Source organism: Xenopus laevis, chromosome 1L (assembly GCF_017654675.1).
Source record: "Xenopus laevis strain J_2021 chromosome 1L, Xenopus_laevis_v10.1, whole genome shotgun sequence".
Taxonomy (NCBI): domain Eukaryota; kingdom Metazoa; phylum Chordata; class Amphibia; order Anura; family Pipidae; genus Xenopus; species Xenopus laevis.
This window is the reverse complement of record NC_054371.1, coordinates 110,054,405-110,078,445: the sequence shown is the minus strand read 5'-3', so window position 1 is coordinate 110,078,445 and position 24,041 is coordinate 110,054,405. Positions and strand designations below refer to the sequence as shown.

The 24,041-nt window shown below is 37.8% G+C and overlaps 1 protein-coding gene across 2 annotated transcripts in view; it reads left to right on the top strand.

Moving 5' to 3' along the window:
- palm.L (paralemmin L homeolog) overlaps positions 1 to 23,374 on the top strand; it is a 51,680-nt gene extending 28,306 nt beyond the window's left edge. The window contains exons 2-9 of one of the 2 annotated variants that reach the window (XM_041572108.1): positions 9,826 to 9,871; positions 12,388 to 12,468; positions 13,184 to 13,314; positions 13,885 to 13,978; positions 18,828 to 18,849; positions 18,956 to 19,015; positions 19,789 to 19,920; positions 20,484 to 23,374. In XM_041572108.1, the coding sequence (XP_041428042.1) occupies positions 9,826 to 9,871; positions 12,388 to 12,468; positions 13,184 to 13,314; positions 13,885 to 13,978; positions 18,828 to 18,849; positions 18,956 to 19,015; positions 19,789 to 19,920; positions 20,484 to 21,004 (1,087 nt within the window). In that variant the 3' untranslated portion in view covers positions 21,005 to 23,374. 2 annotated transcript variants of the gene reach the window in all.
- The last annotated feature ends 667 nt before the right edge of the window (positions 23,375 to 24,041 follow it).

Below are 24,041 nucleotides of genomic sequence, written 5' to 3'. Positions count from 1 at the left end.
AAAAAAAAAATATATATAGATAGATCTCATAGCAATTGTTTGTTTGATCACCACAGTTTGTGTTATAAAATTGCACTTGATCTGATCAGTCTCTGTTCAAACCAACCAAGGGAATTGCTTAATGCATGGCCATTAAAGATCTGAGGTGGTCAAAATGCCCCATGGACAGACACTATAACTTTCAGGCAGTTTACAGACATTTGCTAGCTTTGTTTGTTTCTTATTATTATGCTTTATATAGTGCTAACATGTTGTACAGTGCTTGGCAGAGATTCACATCAGCCCCTGCCCCACTTCAACTTACAGTTTTCCCTTTTGCATTCACACACACTACAGCCAATCAAGTGTCATTCAAGAAGAAAGAGTAAAGCTGGCCACAGATGTTGTCCTTATGTTCAACGACTGAGCTACAATTAACGATTCAGATTAAATAAAGTAGTAAAAACAACAAATCAGACGATGTTCTGGCTATTCATTGACACACAGCAATTGTACGAAAGTTATGTCCGTCAAATACTAGTGACAGTCACCCATTGATATCATCAGATAGGCAATACATGCAGAGATATTATCGTTAGCCGTCTTAAATCTTCTAACCTGTCCAGTCTGAACCTTCGTTATGTAAGACTTTATCTTTGCATCTGTGGGCAGCTTTTGGTTTAGTCCACACAAACCAATTGGAACTTTTGGGCTTTATTTTTATGGGTAATGGCACGTGAGACGTTTTGTCAACCCGTTCTAAATTTCCTTCAGCGAGGGGGATATAATGTCCTATAATGCCTTTTTATTGAGGTCAGTCTATATCTTTACCAATAAAACATTTGAATCACGCAACCAAGCTAATTTGAAGACGGGGGTTCAGATTAACTTCAGTGCAAAGGTATTTTTGGACACTTTGTCTCTCACACTGGTAAAGATTTGGCGCAGGCCAACTATCTGCCTAATGTGAGGAAAGAAACTAGTTCAAATGATGGTACTATCAGGCTAGGTTCAGATGGCATTTAACCCACATTTAATTAGTTTGATTACACATGTTAATTAGAGTTCTGCTCATCCCTCCTGCCCTTAAATTAATTACCATGCCCCAGGCAGAGAGGTGTCGTTGTGCATTTATTTAGTGCTCTTTGTTGGCTGGTCAGCATTGCACCCAGAGGCCTTAGTATAATCACTGTGAAGTGTTTTCAGACACACAAATGGTAGACTAAAAGGGAGTGATGCAGTCAACCTAATGCGGATATATGTATTAACTTAATGCAGCTGTGGGCATGTTGAAAATGAGTTTCCAAGTGCTCAGACTGTAATCCTACATGAATAGCCTTATTCAGTTACTGTATAAAGTAGTTGTGGCAAGTGAAACCCCAATATGCACAGCCATTGTTGATTCACATGAAGAAAGTAGCAGTCTAACAATCTTATTTTTCCATTTTCACTGCCTGGTAGCCCAAATAGAAAGCTGCCTTTGAAAGAAACATTATGGGGTAATTTAATGAATGACTGATTGTACAGATCTGGGCAGGCTGAGTTGGTTATCACACAACATTCTGTATCACAGACACCCAGCACAATAGCCATATTCTTTAGAAATTCTAAAGCACGAACTGTAAACAAGTCGCACAATGTTAGAAAGCATATGATCCCCGGTGACCAGCCCTTTTGCCGAGTGATTGGTTCTCAGTGGGATTTTTCTTTCATCATACATCGCTCTGTAGGGGTGCAGTCCATTTGTCCCACATGGACAACGTCTTGTAACTGGCAGATTGTCACAGAAAGACATCTTTTGTTTATTTACTTCAATCAGTAAAACATATGTATGTATACGAGGAAACGACTAAAACAGGCTTTAGAATCCGAAAGTGCCACTTACAGGTACAGTATATACAGTAATATTTAAACTCCTGCAGAAAGAGCCTAGAATTTACACCCATTGGTTCTGGCTTTAATACTTTTGATAAAGTTGTAGCATGTGTCCTATAGCCTGAATGGTTGGACATTTTATAAAGTGAAAAACGAGCTTGCACTGATCAGCTTGTTTGCCATTAATATGTAATTAAGATGTAGGCCCTGTTACATTATGCTTGTCTGATGCTGCTCACACTCACTAAAGCATTGGTAAACTGCTGAGATAGGAATACCTCCCAACCGTCCAGTTTCTGATCTCTTTCACTTGAACAGCCAGAAAAAGATACGTTTCTGAAATTGAATTAAATAAGAGGCTATTGGCAGAGAGCCCAGAACACTCAGTACCTGTACTTGATACATTAGTAACAATTTAAGATAAGCAAAGATACAATTGTAACTATTTAAGAAAAATATAGCAGCCACATAGGGCCCTGTAAAATGCTGATCCATTAGGAATAAGTCTGTGATCTGATCATATCTACATTATGGCCAAATAGGACAACTGAAAGTGGTCTACAGTCTATATTAAGGTATTCGAATATAAACTAAGGAAGAGAGCACAGTTTAGACTGTAAACCCTTTTTATACCACACCCCTTAAATACCATGTCCAGTTTACAAAGTTTGGCAGGTTATGGAAAGCTTTTCTGGGAGTTTTAGGGCCATGTTTTATGCGTTATAACAGTTTTGCTAATGAAGGTGAATAGCCCTTTAAGCCGTTCATTAGCAAAACTGTTATATATTATCAGATGCAAGGAACTGTTAAATGATTATTTACAGACAGTCTAATCATCCCTACTAGGAAGCAGTCAGTCTAGCCACATGATAGACATGATCACACAAGACAGAGTCTGCTTGTTCCTGTTTCTTTGTGACTTTTGAGTGAGTAGCAGTAGCTTTTGGAGACCAGCTTTGAAAAATAACTGCAACTTCACAGTGCTTTTTAAAGGGGTGGTTAATCTTCAAGTTAACTTTTAGTATGTTATTGAATGGCTATTTCTAAGAATCTTTTCAATTGGTCTTTATTATTTATTTTGTTTAGTTTTGTAATTATTTGCCTTCTTCTTCTGACTTTTCCAAGTTTTCAAGTAGGGGTCACTAGCCCCATCTAAAGTCAAATGCTTTTTAGGGTAAGGCACATGGGCAGATTCAGGGATTCACGGCGACAAATCTCCTCTTCTTTGGGCGAAAATCTCCCCGAACTGCCTTCCCCTACCTGAAAAATCGCCAGCGGGATGGCACTCGGATCACTTTGTTTCCGAAGTTGCCTCACAAGGAAACTTTGGGCGACTTCGGAAAAGTGATTTTTCATTCTAGCCGGTGGGAAGGTAGGGGAAGGCAGTTCAAGGAGATTGTCGCCCCGAAGAAGAGGAGATTTGTCACCGGAAGATTTGTTGCCGAATCTGCCTGTGTGCCCTTACCCTTAAAGCTACACATTTATTGTTACTGCTACTTTGTATTACTCATCTTTCTATTCAGGCTCTCTCCTATTCATATTCCAGTCTCCCTTCAATACATGGTTGCTAGGGAAATTTGGACCATAACAACCAGATTGCTGAAAGTGCAAACTGGAGAGCTGCTGAATTAAAAACTAATTAAATCTAAAACAACAAATAATAAAAATGAAAGTCAATTGCAAATTGTCTCAGAATATCACTCTCTACATCATATTAAAATTTAATCTAAAGGTGAACAACCACTTTATTCCTAAACCTGCCACATATGATAACATAATACAATTTTATAAGGGTGGATTTTATTTTTATGTCATTACATTATTATTTTTTGTAATCATTAATTTTAAGTGGTTGTTGTTTGTCTTACAATAGCACTACTAGCATGCCTCACGATGATCATTAGTTGCATCATTTTAGTAAGAATATGAATACTGTCTAGATTACAGAACATAACCAAACTAAACTCATCTTGTGATTATTTTATCATTCTGAAAAAATCCATATACACAGCCATAGGTGTGTACATTGTATGAACATATATATATATTCTTTTCTCATATATTCTTTTATATAGGATACTTAATTATACTTAGCTTCATGGAGGTATTATACAAGAGCTTATCTACAGCCAATTATATTTTATTGTCTTTAATGATATTCTTTGACCTATGATTTGAGTAAGCTCTTATGTGCAGGGCATTCTAAAGACATGTTTATTATGTAACCCTTGTTGTTCAATTATTGTAAGATCCCTTGTTATACATTAAAGGAATTGTTCAGTGTAAAAATAAAAACTGGTTAAACTGTGCAAAATAAAAAAAAAATTCTAATATAGTCAGTTAGGCAAAAATTTAATGTATAAAGGCTGGAGTGACTGGATGTCTAACATAACAGAACACTACTTCCTGCTTTTCAGCTATATTGGTTTACACTGACTGGTTACCCTGGTTTCTAGGCAGTAACCAATCAGTGACTTGAGGGGGCCACATGGGTCATAACTGTTGCTTTTGAATCTGAGCTGAATGCTAAGGTCAATGCAAATTCACTGAACAGTTATGTCCCATGTGGCCACTGACTGACTCAGAGTTATAAAGCTAACAAGCAAGTAGAGTTCTGGCTATTATGTTAGAAATCCAGTCACTCCAGCCTTTATACATTACATTTTGCACAGTCTATCTATTTACCCAGTTTTTATTTTTACACTGAACAATTTTATACAGAAACTTGCTGGTTCTGTATAAATAAGTGATGATGGTAGTGATACATTGATATTTTCCTATATGTGTTGAACCTCCAAAAAAGTTCAGCAACCAGCTGGTCTAGGGACAGCCAAAGCACTATTTGTAAAGGGTGATATTTACCCTTATGTAACCTGGCATGGGATATTGAGCCATAGGACATATTCATAAAGAGGCCACAGCTTGCCAAAGAGACATTTATCAACTCCCTATTCATTTATAGAGAATTTGTAGAGGTGTATTTTATTAAATGTGAACTTCACCTTTATCCATTGATAAATATGACCATAAAAATCCAGTAGTAGTACATAGAAAGCTGTAATATTTCCGTCTGGCAAACTTTGGCAAGTCCTTACTCTGCCAAGGTTTCATGTGTTCAACATAGAATTAAAAAAAACATACTTAAAATTAAATGCCAGACAAAAAAAACCCATAAAAATATGTGTGGAAAATGTTTAGTTTCAGATATCACTTCCCAGGTTCACACTGCTGTACATTTTATACTGTCCCCGTCAGCGTTTGCTGGGCATGGTTTTTGGGAGTGATATATAAGTTCAGAAAAAGTCAGGCAACCTTATTAGAGTTGTAAACCTCGACAACTGTTCAGTCCCTTAAACCATCAAGATTGTACAATGTTCACTGATTGCCTACAGCAGCCTTCACAGAAATGTGCAGCTTCCATGGAATAAGTACATGTTTTCTTTACTAACCCCAACAGCTGCTGCATTTGTTACGTATGAAAATGTTTTCTGTAAATGTCAGATTCACAGATTTCTAGATAAATATGGCCATGTGAGTGACAACGTTTTGTTGTGTTACTGAATGTTACTGAATTTATTGGGTTTTTTTCTACTGCAGGGCGCTTGCATTTGAAAAGGCACCTGCTAGAGCAGGGATCCCCAACCTTTTGAACCCGTGAGCAACATTCAGACATAAAAGGAGTTGGGGAGCAACACTAGAATGAAAAAAATTCTTGGGGTGCCAAATAAGGGCTGTGATTGGCCATTTGGTAGCCCCTGTGTGGATTGTCAACCTACATTGAGACTCTGTTTGGCAGTGCAGCTGGTTTTTATGAAACAAAAACTTGCCTCCAATCCTGGAATTCAAGAATAAGCACCTGCTTTGAGGCCACTGGGAGCAACATACAAGGGGTTGGAGAGCAACATGTTGCTCGCGAGCTACTGGTTGGGGATCACTGTGCTAGAGTAAGGACACCATATACAAGTATAGGATCTTTTATCAACCGGTTATCCAGAAAGAGCCAAACTACAAAAAGCCATTGTACTTATACAATTATTACCTTTTTCTCTGCAATCATAAAACAGTAACTTGTACTTGATCCAAACAAAGATATAATTAATCCTTATTGGAGGCAAAACCAGCCTATTGGGTTTATTTAATTTAATTACATGATTTTCTTGTAGACTTAAAGTATGAAGATCCAAATTACAGAAATATTCATTATCTGAAAACCAACAGGTCCCAAGAATTCTGGATAACAGATCCCATACATCTATATGGTACAGCACCAACACAGTTTACCCCCAAACAGTATTTCTGCGTTTTCAAGTGTATGGGTTGATCTATGGTACACTACATGCACATTCTTTATGCTAGGTAGTATTTAGAGTCGGAAATGTTATAGGTGGACAGAAAGTTGGCAAGAGCCTACAGTATTGTAGATGGTATAAGTTCCTGCAGCACCTTTGTTCATGACCTCTTAAAAAGCCATTAGTGTCATGGATAACCAGGTGCTGACTAGAAGTAAACTGTCTACCGTCATAACAGAGGGTAGCCACCTTCATCCCTTTCATACTGTATACATTTTGAATCAGCAAGCTGCATGACTAATTAGTAAGATCAAGTAACACACACATTGCTGAGCAGTGTAATGCATAAAAACCACACCACACTACATACACTGCATTTAAAAGAATCAATGGGGGTCACTTATAAACAATGGGCAAATTTGCACCTGGGCAGTTACCCATAGCAACCAATCAGATGATTGCTTTCACCGTTCAGCCTGCAGCTGGCTGAGAAAAGCTAATCACTGATTGGTAGCTATGAGTTACTGCCCAGTGTTTATAATAGGGCTCTTACTCATGAGCGTTTTTACCTGCGCTCCCCTGCGTTCCGTTTTTCGGCGTTCAGCCGCAGGGGAGCGCAGGAATAGACGCATTTCATTATTTCAAATGTTGCTGTACTCACACAGGCGCATGTAGGCGCCGAACGCAGGTTGAGACGCAACATGCTGCAGTTTTCCTGCGTTCGGCGCCTACGCGCGCCTGTGTGAGTACAGCCCCATTTTAAATAATGAAATGCGTCTATTCCTGCGCTCCCCTGCGGCTGAACGCCGAAAAACGGAACGCAGGGGAGCGCAGGTAAAAACGCTCATGAGTAAGAGCCAATAAGTATTCTTTATACAGTTTCAACTAACTAATGTTCCATTATATTTAAGAATTTCCCCTAATCAGGGGTAAAATTCTGTTTTGCCCCCAATAAGGATTAATTATATCTTAGCTGGGATCAAATACAAGGTAGTGTTTTATTGTTTACAGAGAAAAAAGAAATAATTTTTTAACATTTGCATCATTTGATTAAAATGGAGTTTATGGGAGATGAGCTTCCCGTAATTTGAATCCTTCTGTATAAAGAATTTCCAGATAATGGATCCCATACATAAAGTGGAATCTGTGTCTCAACACTGCTTGTATCTAAATACTCTTCATTTTCCTTTGGTTTTACTGTAACATTCCTCTGTTTAACTCAGAATATATAATAGCTACTTTTTATTTCTATGATTTTAAATCAAATTCCAGCTATTAACCAGAAACCGCATGATTTCCTATTGTCTCATATCTGGGAAATACCTATAATTTTTTTATTGCACAGTTATGTAGATTTTTGTAATGTAGAAGTGTTGCTGTTTTCTTCTTAGCAGTAAATAGCATGTTATACATATTCATTACAATAATATCCTTTAATCACTTAATTTGTGTATTCATATAATGCAATGAAATCAGTTTCCTTAATAATAATAACTCTTTATACTTCAAATTTCTTTCTGATCTCTTTTGAACTCATTCTTTACTTAACCTCAGATTAAGATTTAAATCACATTGACACTCTCCATGGTATATTCTAGTGGTCAAAAAGCTTTTATTATTTTTTTGGACAGGAATTGTTGTTTATTATTTGTACTGCTATGCCACACTCATTTTTCTGTAAAATGAGTCATTTAGCTGTAAAGTTCAATTTCATAGTCCATGAAAAAGGCTTCTTAGGCTTCCATTACCTGTAGATGTAAGTTTCTCAGTTCAACCCCCCACCCCTTACTATTCACAGTGCCCCTATAGCTCAAAACAAGGATAATATAAGTGTATCAGTCATTCAGCCATAGTCCTGAGGATATGTAGAATTACTAATTATTGTTTGTTGCAAAGTTTACCCTCAGACCCAAATGATCATACATGGAAGTGTGCAGAGTTCAATAGATTACCCTAACCAGTCATCATGCTCCTCTTCCAGCATGCAAACCTCTTCACTTGTTGAAGTCTAAATATGCTGCTGCCCACACAGTTCTGCACATAATTTCAAAAAGAGCCTTGCAGTCTGTTTCTCCCCCACCCCCACACTCATTAGTGCAAGGCACCTCCCAAGGTTCTCCAATCCCACAGAATTCCCTATTACATTCCATTAGATTCCCTGCCTTTAGAGATTTCAACTTTCTTTGAAGACCCACATTTTTCAAGGAGGCCTATCAGACATCTCTTGGCTGCTGCTAATACAATGCAGACCACATCCGTGTCAGGTTCCTTTTATGGTGATCTTTGTAAAAAAATTTGGAAAGCCATACGCCTACATATACTTAAAATAGGAAATAATGGCTGACTGTCAGTCAGCCAGTCTGCGCAGCCAACATCACCCCACAAACTGCCAGTCTGGCAACTCTTACATAGGGTACTAAAATATAGAGGTAAAGCTGTTTCTCTTTACATACCTCTAGTGCATTTTAATTATTACTCATTTGAGTTACAGCTCATTCTCCTTACATTTTAGCATCTCTTAAAGGATAACTATACCCTCCCCCCCAAACAATGTAGGTCTGTATAAAAAGATATTGAATAAAACATATATGTAAAACCCTGCTTTATGTAAATAAACCATTTTCATAATAATATACTTTTTTAGTAGTATGTGCCATTAGGTAATCATAAATAGAAAATTTCCCATTTTAAAAAATTAGGGCCGCCCCTTGGGATCCTAGGATTCACGGTGCATACAAACAAACTATACTTGTTAGGTCACATGAGCCAATTAACAGACAGAGTTCAGTCTTTTGCTTCCACACTTCTTCCTGTTACAGTTAGAGTTGTAGTATTTCTGGTCAGGTGATCTCTGAGGCAGCACACAACAAAATTGGTGGTTCAGAGCAAGAGATGTAAAAGTGCAATATTTACATCTAAATCCTTTTCATCATATATATAGATATATATATATATATATATATATATATATATATATATATATAAGTGGGCGCACCACTATGGTCTGCTTTATTACAGGGATTGTATGTGATGTTAGTGCAACTGAGGAGAATCATTCAGGAATGTCGCTGAGGATGTGCAGGTGTCGGCCTGGAGGGGTTTTTTCTGTGGTGGACCCAGCCTAATAACATTATGTCACTGAGTGGGAGCATATGTGGGAGCTGTCATACTACAAGGTCTAATGAGCTGTAATACAACACTTCTTCCACTCCATGGCTACATAGCAGATGAGGTTGAAAAATGACACATCTATAAAGAAAAACTTATTGTAAATCCTATTGGCTACCTGCTTGGCCACAGTTTCCCAATTGCTTCTAAGTATGGTTTGCTCCTCTTTCCTTGTGATAGATAGGGGCATAAGAATAGGAACAGCAGATCCAGCACCTTTTGGGTATCTATTTCTAGCTGTAATATTTTTACTCAGTTCTCTTCCAGCTTTTCCATCATATGACAAAAAAAACACACATTTGTGGAAAAAGTCATAAGATTAAACTGAGCATTGTGATATCAGGTTTGGGTTTCAAAGCAAATGGAAGTACTATGTTGTTTGCAGTCACAATAATTACTGGGTTTGACTTTAAAAGAAATGAATTAGGATGTGAATTCCTATTTAAAGATATGTATTATGTATTATTTTTTGTGGAGCTTTGTGGAGACTTTGATAACATTTCCTGTTTTACAGGATCAACGACTCAGTAAACCAGCAGGATAGACTGCAGGTCATAGCGGTGAGTATGCATGAATCTGCTTACATAGCTACAGGGTTGTGAAGGAATCGTCATGTTCACATGAGACATTTCTGTTTGCAGGTGGCTTATCTATGCTTACGTTGCTTTCCACATCCTTAGATTTTGGGCCAAAAATATGTTATAAACATATCAACAAACGTTCGAACTTTCAGTGTCTTCAATACAGTTTTCAGTCACATAGACAAAAACAGATTTTTCCATGTTCCCTAGTAATATACAGCTGCTAAAGCAGGTCCCTACTTTTCTTATTGGAATGACATGGAAACTACCGTAATGGTGCTTCCATGCTCAAATTTGAATATGATTTTAATTTTGCTATTTATTAAGCTACCTGAGGACAGAATTAAAGGGGACCCGTCACCCAAAAAAAATATTCAAAATCCGATTTTATCACATTAGTCAAGCAAAATGAACTTTAATTACACTGTATAAATTATTTGAATCTTGTTTCCTTCCATTTGGGAATTCAAAATGATAGCAAGAAGGCAGGAGCCATTTTGTGGACACTGTTTTTAAGGAAAGCCTTGCATCATCTCAAAATCTTGTTTGTGCACCAGAATGGGGGGCCTGATGTCCATCCCCATGCTCTGGCTACACAATTAAATGGTAAAGAGAATGGGGGAATGTGTGGAGAGCAGTGACATCTAGGAAGTGCTGAATGGAAAGTGAAAGTAATTGTCTGCCCCGCCTCTATGCCCATGGCATAGAGGAGGAGCAGACAATATTTGATTGACAGCTGAGATGTTTAAATGAGCTTACAACAGCTATGAATGCTTTAATAAAAAATAGAAATTGGATTTCATGTTTAATTTGAAAAGGACTTTTATTATACAGATTTTTTGTGTCTGGGTGACAGGTCCTCTTTAATAACAAGAAGGTGTAAGTTACCTAAGGACAGAATTAATAACCACAATGTCTTTTGGTATTGAAACCCTCTTACCGGCAGCCACGCAGTCACAAGGCTGCTAGAGAATATTTATAGGTTATATTTATTTCTATTGTAAATGTTTCTGGAAGCCCTATCTGTATTTAAGGAGGTGGAATATATTTTAAGTGTAAATAGGTAGGCAATATGCAAGTCAGCCAGCAGGTGGCACCAACCTCTAAGGTTGGCCTGTAGGGGAATTCCACTTCAGGAGCTTATAAAAGAATGCACAAGCTAGGCCAGTGATCCCCAACTTTTTTTTTTTTTTACTTGTGAGCCACGTTCAAATGTAAAAAGAGTTGGGGAGCAACACAAGCATTAAAAAAGTTCCTGGGATGTCTTATGTGGGTTGGCAGCCTACAGGAGGCTCTTTTTGGCTATATACCTGTTTTTTATGCAACCAAAAAATAAGAACCTGCTTTGAGTATTCACTATATAACTGATAACTCAACAATGAATTTAGTGATCAGGTCTACCCCTGTTTAATATATGAAAGGCTGTATAATAAAGTATGCCTTGGTTTATCACATCGACATGTGACATGCCTAATTTTTGCAGCAAAGGCCTACCCTATCTGTTCTGTGACTGCTAGTCAAAGCAGATACAGAACAGAAAGAAGTATGGTGTCTATAGTAGGCTTAGAATAGCTATAAAATATCACTGCTCTTGTGCCATCAGCAAGTGCATACAAAAGGCAGAATTCATAAAGGTTCTAAAAGGTGCCTTTGCCAATTCAATATTCAAAATGATGTCATGTACCAATAGCGGCATTCAACGAGAAATATTCATTGTTGGTGTGGTTTGGAGTGTAACACATTTTTCCTATAATAACATATCTTTTTTTTCGGTTGAAAAAAGACACATCCATCAAGTTCAACCTTTAAACTCTTTTTTAACCTGCCTCTTTTTTAACCAACTTGCTAGCTGATCCAGAGGAAGGCAAAAAAAAAGGGGGGAAAAATCCTTCCTGACTCAAAAATGGCAATCAGACCTGTCCCTATCAGTTTAGGACAGTCTAAATTCAGACACCCAAATGGGTTTAGGGTTCAACACAATGTTCCCTTTAATTCCTTCTTGACAATGTGCAAGAAAAAAAAAACTTTTAAACTCTTTTAAAATTTTTTTAAAACTGTGGGCTCAGGTCAGAATTAATAAAAAAAAAATTGTGTTCAATTTGTTGTGTGCGTTTGCCGTAATATCTGCGCGCGCTCTTGGAGAAAGAGGTAGTTAGGTAGCCAGCAAGGACTGCTTGTGTCCCTCAAGTACTTCCTCCTTTTCGGGACACAAGCAGTCCTTGCTGGCTACCTAACTACCTCTTTCTCCAAGAGCGGTTGGTTCAACCCATGTAAAACTAACTGATTATGCTGTTGCAGTCTGTGGCAGACATTACTATTTTCCTATGTGACACATTCAGGAAAAAATACCCCCGACTATCCCCCAATCCAATAGAGGTAGAGGCCTTATGTACCATTAAAAGTAATGAAATAATTGGAAATGCTCATTTACACACAGTCTTGCATGCACCCAGGTGGTCATACAACTTTTATCCTGACATTAATTCTCATTTAAGGAGAAACGTAGGCGACAAGTGGAGATTGAGAATAAGAGACGTCAACTGGAAGATGACAGAAGACAGCTGCAACATCTTAAGGTAAATTACATATTTTTTACACCCATTTATTGCAGTTTACATTTTAAATAAAAAAAAGTGTATGATAAAATAATTCTAAATAAGAAAAAAATATCTGCATTATGTATAACCCTGGACTATTAACATTAATTAAACAAATAATATTCTGTAAATATTGATTTTCTTATATGAATGATGCAGCTGTCTGTAGACTTCCATACTGTAGCCTATATTTTGTGCACTATCTCTAACATTCCATTTACATGCCAGAGCTCTTCAGCAATGTACAATCAGTGCTGTACAGTCCACATTTCTTGTTTCCTGTTAATCAATGTGACCTGCAATCCCACTTGATGGAATTTGACTGGCACACAAAAGATTAAGAGGCAGATTTATCAAGGGTCGAATTGAAAATTCAAATTTGAATTTTTCTGTTTTTTTTATGGCCAAAACTGTCAAATTTGACATTTGAATTGTTCAAATTTGATTTGAGTTTTTTTAAAAATTTAAATTAAATTTTAAAGATTTATCATACTCTGGCCCTTACAGAACTTAAACTCGACTATTCATCACCTAAAACCTGCTGTATTCAGTTTAGGAAATTAGATTTTTAAAATAAATTTTGATAGACTTTGTATAGACTTTGTCTCCTAATTATTTGTTTTTATATTTAATTATCTATGTGCACAGTACTTTCCAGCACTGAAAACTTTTTTGTCCCTTTTTTTTTATATAGTCCAAAGCTTTACGAGAAAGATGGCTCCTGGAGGGTGCTCCAGCTTCCACCCCTGAGGAGGATGAGGCAACAAGGAGACAAATGCAAGAAGATGAGCTAAGGACCCGAGAACTGGAAGACAACATTCAAAGGTACACAGTGTTGAGTAGAGATGTAAAGGATTTAGGTTACAATATAGAAATTACTAGGGTCATAAATTGAATGAGTCTTATAGGAAATATACAAGAACTGACAACATTGAGCAGTTGCATTTTTCATTCCTCTGGTGGTTAGAGGTCAGTAGCAGCACTAAACTTCTACTGATCTGGAGAATCCCTGAACTTTTTTAACACATTCATTCAAAGTTGGTAATTTTATTTAAAAAAAAATCTGTAAAGCTATTAAGGATAATGATTTGCAAATATGAATTTATTTCTTTTTTTACAATTTTACAAGCAGGAACAGCTATTACCACTCTCAAAAAGGAACAATGGTTGATAAATTAGCCTTTGTGTTTGCTAATGTTGCTTTCTGATAAATATTTCCTCTATCCAGCTTCCACCATACTTTTAACACTGCCCTATGCCCTAATTTTTATTTCCTATTGCCACAATTTCTCCTCTGGAAACTGGTTTCCCCATATTATTGAACATTTATCTCCCCTACTCCTTTGCCATGATTCCCCTTCTGCTCTCTCACTTTGCAATTTCCACTCTCTACAGACTGGAGACAGAGTTGGAGCTACTTGAGAGTGGCTTGTCAAGCACATCTACCAAAGAGAGCCTGGCAGAGGAAGAGATTCTGAAGAGCCACAAGGTCAGTATTTACCTACTACTACTACTACTACTACTACTCAAGTGTATGATGATTTAGTAGCTCTTGCCAGAATCTGTTAGTCTACATATGGTTTGAAATTGAATGTACAGGTTGGCTTTGAGGATGAAAGGATGTTGGAACACACAGAAAATGTTTTAACAGCACTCAATTATTTTTAACGTCAGGATTTACTAAACTTGTTTTTTTTACCTATACCACCAGTTTCCGTACCTCTGCCCAGGATTTCTATAATGCTGTATGTTTATGACTTATGGTAGCAGAATACACAAGAATTTTAAAGGGATACTGTCATGGGAAAAAATGTTTTTCAAAATGAATCAGTTAATAGTAATGTTCGAGCAGAATTCTGCACTGAAATCCATTTCTCAAAAGAGCAGATTTTGTTATATTCAATTCAATTGAAATCTGCCATGGGGCTAGACATATTGTCAATTTCCCAGCTGCCCCAAGTCATATTTCTTGTACTCTGATATGCTTCAATCACTCTTTACTGCTGTACTGCAAGTTGGAGTGATATCAACCCCCCTCCCATTTCCCCCCCACCAGCAGCCAAACAAAAGAACAATGGGAAGGTAACCAGATAGCAGCTACCTAACACAAGATAACAGCTGCCTGGTAGATCTAAGAACAACACTCAATAGTAAAAACCCATGTCTCACTAAGACACATTCAGTTACATTGAGAAGGAAAAACAGCAGCCTGCCAGAAAGCATTTCTCTCCTAAAGTGCAGGCACAAGTCACATGACCAGGGACAGCTGGGAAATTGACAAAATGTCTAGCCCCATGTCAGATTTCAAAATTGAATATATAAAGAAATCTGTTCTTTTGAGAAATGGATTTCAGTGCAGAATTCTGCTGGAGTAGCACTATTAACTGATGCATTTTGGGAAAAAAAATGTTTTCCGATGACAGAATCCCTTTAACACCTTGTTCCTATAAATGCTGTGCAGTTCCCTGCACATTTTCTATACCTCTAGTTCCCATGGGTGATGGACAATGTCAAAAGTATTTCTAGCCTATCAAATCATCAGACTACTACTCAAAAACATCCAGTAGGCTGCATACCCAGTGCATCCTTTGAACTAGTATGAGGACTGGGAGCCAGGGATTGAAGTGCTAGGCGGAGAGAATGAAGTCAGGTAAAACTAGGATAGGTGTTGATCACATGCCAGCTATGAAACTCTCTTTTGTAAATCCAAGAAAGCAATTTTACACAATGACTAGAGTATAATGAAGAGGCTCCACACTTTACTGAGTAAAAGATATAATAGATTTTGACTGAGCCGCCAATTACTCTAAGGCTAGGGCCACACGGCGCGATTTTGCCGCGATTCTGCGCTGGGCGAGTTGCGAGTCGCTGCGGTTTTTAAGCCGAAATAGCTTTGTTAACTTTGGCGCTGGCGTCAATGCAAATCGCGGCGAAATCGCTGCTCTAATTCACACGCGGCGATTCGTTTTCTATTGTCGCCCGAAGTTGCCTCGCTGGGCGTTTCCGGGCGACAGTAGAAAAAGAATCGCCGCGTGTGAATTAGCGCAGCGATTTCGCCGCGATTTGCATTGACGCCAGCGCCAAAGTTAACAAAGCTATTTCGGCTTAAAAACCGCAGCGACTCGCAACTCGCAACTCGCCCAGCGCAGAATCGCGGCGAAATCGCGCCGTTGTGGCCTTAGCCTAAGAAGAAATGTTATTTTTAAGTCTTGTAGGATAGTGGAAACTTTTCTGTTAACTGTCTGACAAATAGAGCAGCACCCATTCCCTCTTTAAATAAGCATGTAAAAAGGATATTGTGCAGACGTCATTCACCAATCAAAATTTCATGCAAGTTGAAAATGGCAGGTGTATTGATCAAGTACATTCAGGCTAATATTCAGCACTAAGTAAATTTGCACCTGGGCTGTAACCCGCAGTAGCCAATGAGTGATTAGCTTTTTTTCAGCCAGCTGCAGGTAGAAAATGGATGCAAATATTTTTTGGTTGCCATGGGTTATAGCCCGGGTTGAGAAACCCATTTTTGATAAATGACAAGTGAGCAACCCCAATTTAACCCAAATGTTATTCCTGCATAGGTATAGATGCACAATGTTTCAGTGGTAATTTTAGTTCTCCATGATGTAATTTAACTATGTTTATACAAACTTAAAATGTATACTGTATAATGTACTTTACTGGAGTACATTTGATGTATTCCATCTTGTAGATGGCTGCATTATTTGGCTAATTTTCTTTGGAATGTAATTGCCATGAATTTTGTCTTTTGAAACATTCACCAAATTATTGTGCCACAATGTGGGCATTAGTGCTCTGGGACTGCATTTGGAACCAGGTACCCATTCCTAAACAACTGCAATAAAGAACCATCCTCTTGTTTATATGGAAATTAATAGATGGCATGATTTGAAATCTTAATGATCACTAGGGAGTCTTAAAAATGGGGAAAAAAGCCAGGGTTGACTTAAACTATTCAGGATTATATACAGGCCATGTGTGACTGATAGAAATGACATTTACATTGCAGAAAAAGAGGCTGCGCAACACTTGCATTTATGTAGGGGGAATACATCATTTATTATGCAAGTATGTAACTGCACAATCAACATTTTGGGGACAAGGCTTCCCTATTGGGCAATGGGGATATTAAAAAGAGGATAGTAAAGAGAAGCTGTATACCCTACAAAATACACAGAAGTCTATCCTAGGATTTCCTTTTCTGTTATTGACATAATATTATAATATAATCCACTATTTACCCCAATTGTGTCCCAATCATTGGCTTAGTGAATCGTAACATAAATGTGAATTTTCTTTGCATGTATAAACAGCAGAGGAATTATAGAACACACATACAAAATGCAATGGTATGCCTTGTTGCAAGTTTTAACAGTGTGTTGTCCACAAAAAAAAAACTTACTGACTCTGCACCTTTAAAAGAAAACTATACCCCCAACAATGTAGGTCTCTATAAAAATAAATTGCATTAAACAGCTAGCTCATATGTAAAACCTTGCTTTATGTAAATAAACCATTTTCATAATAAAATACTTTTTTAGTAGTATGTGCCATTGGGTAATTATAAATAGAAAATTGCTATTTTAAAAAATAAGGGCCGCCCCCTGGGATCATAGGATTCACTGTGCACACAACCAAACAAACTATACAGGTTAGGTCACATGAGCCAATAACAGACTGAGTTCTGTCTTTTGCTTCCATACTTCTTCCTGTTACAGTTAGAGTTGTAGTATTTCTGGTCAGGTGATCTCTGAGACAGCACAGAGACCATCACAAAATGGTGGTTCAAGGCAAGAGATGTAAAACCGCAATAGTTACTTAAATATATACCAGTTTGGTAAGATTCTTTAATATGTCACTTAATTTTATATAAACTATCAGTATTTATTTTGGGGGTATAGTTTTCCTTGACAGCTTACCACTTGCCATGATCTCAGATCAAGGCCCACAAAGATGTGACTTGCTGCAGGGCATATCATTGCATTTTGTTTGTGGGTCCTGACAGAACAGAAACAGATATATGACAAATGGCAGCAGCAAATGCTAACCTAATATTTTCCTTATGTAAGGTCACCCCAATTTTTTTTTTGCCACTCTAATAAGATACCTACTCAGCAGAAGCAGGGAGATTAAACTGGGTACCAGCACCAGTATAGTTTACCATTATCATAACAAACTTTCACTTCAGTGTGGGGGATCTCCGATTGGCTCCAGACATCACGTGTCTTAGAATCCGGGTTCCTGGCTTAGGAAATTTCATCTACATTACACATGCGGATATATTCAACACGATTTCAAATTTAAAAAATATGTTACTTTATTGGTTCCATTAAAATTTGTTAGCTTCGGTACAGTGCATGACAATCACCACTGACGCGTTTCATGCCCTATGGCACGTCCTCTGAGGAAGTGCCATAGGGCATGAAACGCGTCAGTGGTGATTGTCATGCACTGTACCAAAGCTAACAAATTGTAATGGAACCAATAAGGTAACATATTTTTTAAATTTGAAATTGTGTTGAATATATCTGCATGTGTGATGTTTACCATTATCATGTTCATTTATTCATGTGGCATACTAGAGGCAATTATTATTATTATCATATATTTATAAAGTGACAACATATTCCACAGTGCTGTACAATAAATGGCTGCATATACAGAACATACAGATTAACCTTCAAAACCAATAACCAGTACGAGGTAAAGAGGGCCCTGCCCAAAAGAGCTTACAAGGCCATGGATTTATTTCCCATACACATTATGACTCCCTTTCATACTCCATTTGCCTATGTCATCTGTGGCATTAGCAGTTTCTTTGCCTATGGATGACTTGCGTGTGGTAGCAGTTGTGCGTGCATATATTTAAAGATGTGCAAGATACACACCCCCATATGTCAAACACAATGTGAAAAGCTTGTGCTAAGGAGTAGAATCACTACCCCACCTTGTGGCTACGAGGAATAATACAATAAATTTTAAAGGTGACATCCACCCAAACAATATTTATTTTCAAATAATAAAATAAATTTGTAAGCTGCCTTCAGTTGCGATTTAATTAAATATTTATTACGTTATTAAATATATTTAAAGCAGGATCTGTATTATTTTGCTAATTTATTTACTGCTTTCTTGCCGCAAGGCACTGTGGGAATTATAGTTGTGACTGGAGTAGAACTTGCTACTGATACAATATTACATCACCGGTGCCTCGAGCCAGAACCAGCCATTGAAGATATTGCATTAATGTATTTGACAAAAATGATTACAAGTTAAAGTTTATACTAGGATGGCAGTAATCTTCTTCTGTTTCTTTCCAGACCTCCCTGAACACAACCAAGGGTAAGTTCCCATCTGTTCTGACTGATTTTGTTTAGTATGAATGATTGCTCTTTGTGTTTATGGTGTGGCTTATGGTACTTATGATAATTTACTTTTACCTCCTCAGGTCAAGATATTTCAGTATCCCCAGGTCACAAGACAGAAAGCCCAGACATGATGAGAGCGGGTAAGGTGGCTAGTTAAGTGCAGCTTGCTCACTGCTAGGGGTGGGGATCTAATCCCATCTCACCCTGCACTGGGCATTGCTTGGCTTCTAAAGCATCAAGAAAAGAGGCATGGCTGTTCTGTCCCTGCTTATTTAATGACTCCTCAGCAGAAATACACTGAGCTAGATTTACAAATACTGTATAATTCCTCTGTGAATTTCACCTAGATAAATATCTGTTTGTGTTTGTTTTGCTGACTCACATTTAAAAATACAGTTATCTGTATTTTAGATTCTCTTTTTTGTTCTGTGAGCTTTATGTGTGTACCCTTGTGTACTTTTATATGTGAATCTCCTTTAGAATATTGAAAACATACAAAACATTTTGTGGTATTTAGTAAATCTAGGCCTATGCATAAAAGATGTTCTGTACCAGAAACGTTTTCGCATGTAGGCAAGGCCATTATCAGTGATATTGTGCAGAGCTGTGGAGTATTTGCACAAATAATATTCCCAGTATTGCAAGCACATCACAGTGGTATAACCTCAGACTGTTATTGCACAAAAGACAGTCTGACTCTTCCTCTTTTATGCCCTGTAATACTCTCAGCATGAACAATCGTCTCTCTCTCTCTAGAACAGAGGAGACTGAGGAAAGTAGCTGCCCGCTCCCTGCTAACTCCTTGCTTCACTCCCCTTCACACTGCCTGCACATGCTTGCTGCCGCTCTTTTGGGGCGGTGGGAGGGATTGAGCACCAAGAGGTTTAATGTCACTGTCATGTTTGTGTCCCAGCCATGTATTCTGTGGAGATTACAGTAGAGAAGGACAGAATCACAGGGGAGACTAAAATCCTCTCCAGCAACACTGTGCTCCCCAAAGAGTACCCCCCGCAGGGGGTCAAGGTTTATGAAGATGAACAGAAAGGTAGGGTCAGCTGGTGAGGTCAGGATTTCCTGTAGACAACTTACAAAACATGTAGCTATGGGTATTTTCACAAATGTGCACTGACCACGCAGTTGCCTTGGTTTTAAAACTACACTCGTCTGCTAACATCTAATTGTTCTGCTCTTCATTCAGTGAGGAGGAAAATCCAGTCTGCTGACTGATTGAGTTTTCTCTAACTTTCTAAAATCTTCAGTCAGACACACTGGTCTGTTCTTGCTGGATTCAGGAGTCACCCTGAGGGTGTTGCAAGGGATTTACAGCAATGTGTGTAGTTTTTTTTCATAGTCCTTATTATATCATTAATACATATATGATTGTTCACTCATTGTTCACTTACACACACTCATAATAAAGGTTTTCATTTTTTTCTGTTATTTTGTTACATATTGTTCAAGTGTTTTTTCGATATACTAATTCACTCACACATCTGACTTCTTTATTTTCATTCTACTTGCCATGCCCATACCATTTTTGTCAACCATTCTTCATTTTTTTAGTTGCTTGCTTCACTCTCACTCATGTTGTCTCTCTTCTCCCTGCAGTAGTGCATGCGGTGAGGTCGGAGGCTGATGCACCAAATAATGCCGTACATGCACTAAGCTTGGTGGAAGTTGAAGATCTCATCCATAAGGCAGAGGAGGCCACTCTCAGTGAGATTTCACTGATTTCTGATGACAAGCCTACCATTCAGCGTGCCTCTCCTCGGAAGGAGATTCCTGGAGTTCAGTCACGGCCTCCACAGACTCCTCCAGAGCCAGAGGCTCCAGTCACTATGATCTTCATGGGCTACCAGAATGTGGAGGATGAAAATGAAACTAAAAAGGTCTTGGGCATGGAGGAAGCCATCACGGCTGAACTGGTAGTCATCAGTGATGGGGACCCCCAAACTGCAACCGAAGACGTGGACCTTCCTGAAAAAATCCAGCATCCTCCTAATGGAGCCCCATCTGAAACCCCCACAAAGGTGGAAAAGCCAGAGGTCAATGACACAGCAGCTCCCAAAAGTGTGGAGCAAGATCTGACCATGAAGAAACAGAGGTGCAAATGCTGTAGTGTGATGTAAAGAGAGAGGTGGAGGAGAATGTTGCTATTTCTGCACCCACTCAAATATGAAGCCTGAAAGAAGGTTTTTCCTTTCACCAGAAACCTCATAGGAAGGGTTGCTCCTTCCTCCGCCTTTAGCAATTTGAAAGAGGACAGTACTCACACTTCCCATGAAAGCATTGCTGGAGTTCTCTAATCCACAAAAGAAGGTTAACTTCGATATATATATCTTTTTTAATGGAGGTCCCTTTGTCAGTCCCAAAGAAATTCAATAGGAATCAAACCACCCATGTCCCTCTCATAAGCAACTATCAGTCTTTCCTCCAGACTGCAAATGGTGCATCCATTCCCCAAATTAAGATAGGTAAACTTCTCAGCCTACACCTTAAATGTTAATTAAGTGGTCCCTTTTTCCTCCAGTTCCCTACCTGTGATATTATTCAGTGTTCTATTGTGATCCTCCCTACCATGATAAATATGCAGCTGTTTCAATTTATATCCAGAAAATAACTGCCATTGTAGAAAGTATTATCTCAAAAGATTACATTTCCTGAATTCCAACCCATGAACCTGCAACTCTTCCTCTGTCCAGGGCTTAAATAATCTTCCTTTAACCAAAGCCCTCACCTCAAGTTACCAACTTTAATTCAGAAAACATTTGCAATGCCTGTTTCATTCTATAAGATTGCTTTGTCAGAATTGTGCACAGTAGAAGGGTCATAGAACTGAGTATCTGGTCTATCAAAATTCATAGAATGTTGTGGTCATCTCAGTATTTGAATATCAAACAGCTTTTGCTCTAACACCCATGCTCTGTACAGCAATTCAATAATGGAGTTGGAAATGATTTTCTGATTCAAAAATGTTTTGGCAATGCTTGTTAAAACTGGCCATGTGAACTTTACAACTGGAAGAGGAACAATTTTAGCTGAATTCTACAACAGATGCAACCCAGAAAGTACCCCTACAAACTGTCATATTGAAAAGGACATGAGACGTATACCTGCTCTTTCGTTAAAAAAACCTGAAACAGTAGTAAAGAATGATTGGATTGACCGGTATTACTCAATACTGAAGCATATATGCAGCAAATATTATTGTATCCCTTGGTGTGTAACAATACAACTGTGCAGCCTGTGTTAGCGTGAATCTGTCACCGTGATCACCTTCAGATAATGTGAGGTCCTGTGCAAATAGTTATGTGCGTTAAATAGAGGCCACATATTCCATCAGCTGCATATCCTCCAATACAGTAGCACAATACATGGTTTAAGAATTTCACATAATTTGCACTGCAGTCACTTATTTCAATATGTCATGTGTGCAGGAGAGTAACTGTAAGAATGGGCTGTAAAGAAAAACCTAGTACAAATATCTATGTATTAATTCACCAACCAATACAATGTGCTTTTTGGATTTTTTTGATCAATTGTGAGTGACAGATTAACTTTAGCAATGCTACATGCCTTTATAGTAACATTATTTTGCATTCTGTAATACCCCAGTGTTATGTTTTGCATATTAACTAACATGGTATATTGTCTTTGGAGTGATATCAGTCACCTAAATATAGCTGGCGACTGCTAGGCAGAAGAAACTCAATTTATACTTTAGGAAAGACTTAACATGTGCTGTTCAGATTGTGAGGAATATATACACAAGCTAGGTACAGACTAGGCATAGATCCATGCATCATGGGCTTTAAAGAGGTCATCCAGCAATGCATGTGACCTGAAGAAAAAAATCTGTTGCAGTAGAGGGCAAAGCTTAAATGCAACGGGAAACGTTACCAGGTGTCTTAATGTGACATGAATTTGCAAGTTTCAGCTCCATTCCTGGCATACACCATCTATTGCTTAATGTGTGTAAAGTGTGTAATGAGTTATTTTCTTGTGTTCAGGCCATATGCTAGCTATTGGACTAGCATTATGTAGAAATCAAATTTCGCTGCCTACTAGTCGCTTGGGTGCTTTTGGGTGACAAGTTTACATTAACAAAATTTTATTGCAGCAAGTAGGTTGTGAGAGTGCCTTGTGGATGTCTTGTATTTTAAAATTCTTGGCTACTGGACGTGAATGCAGCATGCTGCAAAGCATTGTTATAATATGTGTGGAGCGGTCCTGTGGGTCTTTTTGGAGTTCTATTGACCCCTATATGCTGATGGCCCTCATGTGATGACTTGAAGCTGACCCGGGCTGACGTTCTGTCACTAAGAGTGAATATAATGCTGGAAGCTGTAGGGCTGCGAGGCCCAGGCTGGACATTCATATCTGTGCCTCTGGATTTCCCTGCCTGTTACTAACCCTCATTTGATCCTATTTCCAAGATTCAGACCAATTCATTGTAAAAAATATCTCAGTAAGTAAATAAACTGTGTCATTTAGTCCCATGACTGCAGCGTGCTCTATCTGCTGACCAAAACATATTAAATGAAAACAGACTGACACAAAAGGAGACTGAATGCAAATGGCTAGGGGTTTCTAGCCTAGATTAAGGTCTTTGACTGACATTATTAAAGCCCTTACTCAGAATTTTATCGCTGATATTTATGATTTATGGTGGCAAATTTAAATTAGATATTATATATATATTATATATATATATATATATATATATATATATATATATATATATATATATATATATATATATATATATATATATAAATGCAAGATAAGGAAACGTACTACTGGGAATTTCGCAAAATCACACTGTTTATTCCATGTTTGTTTATATATATATATATATATATATATATATATATATATATATATATTTTTTTTTTTTTTTTTTTTTTTGTCCAGGGAACATATCGGCACTCACGAAAAAAAAATCATTTGAATTCCCGGGTGCAAGTCACAAAACGTATTTATATGAACCACTGTTGTAAGAGACCGCACTCTCAGGACTTGTATAACAATTTTTAATAACTTATTAAAGGCAAAAAACAAACGTTTCGGCTGGGACACCAGCCTTTGAGAAAGACTGGTGTTCCAGCCGAAATGTACGTTTTTTGACTTTAATAAATTATTGAAAATTGGTATATATAGCAAGTC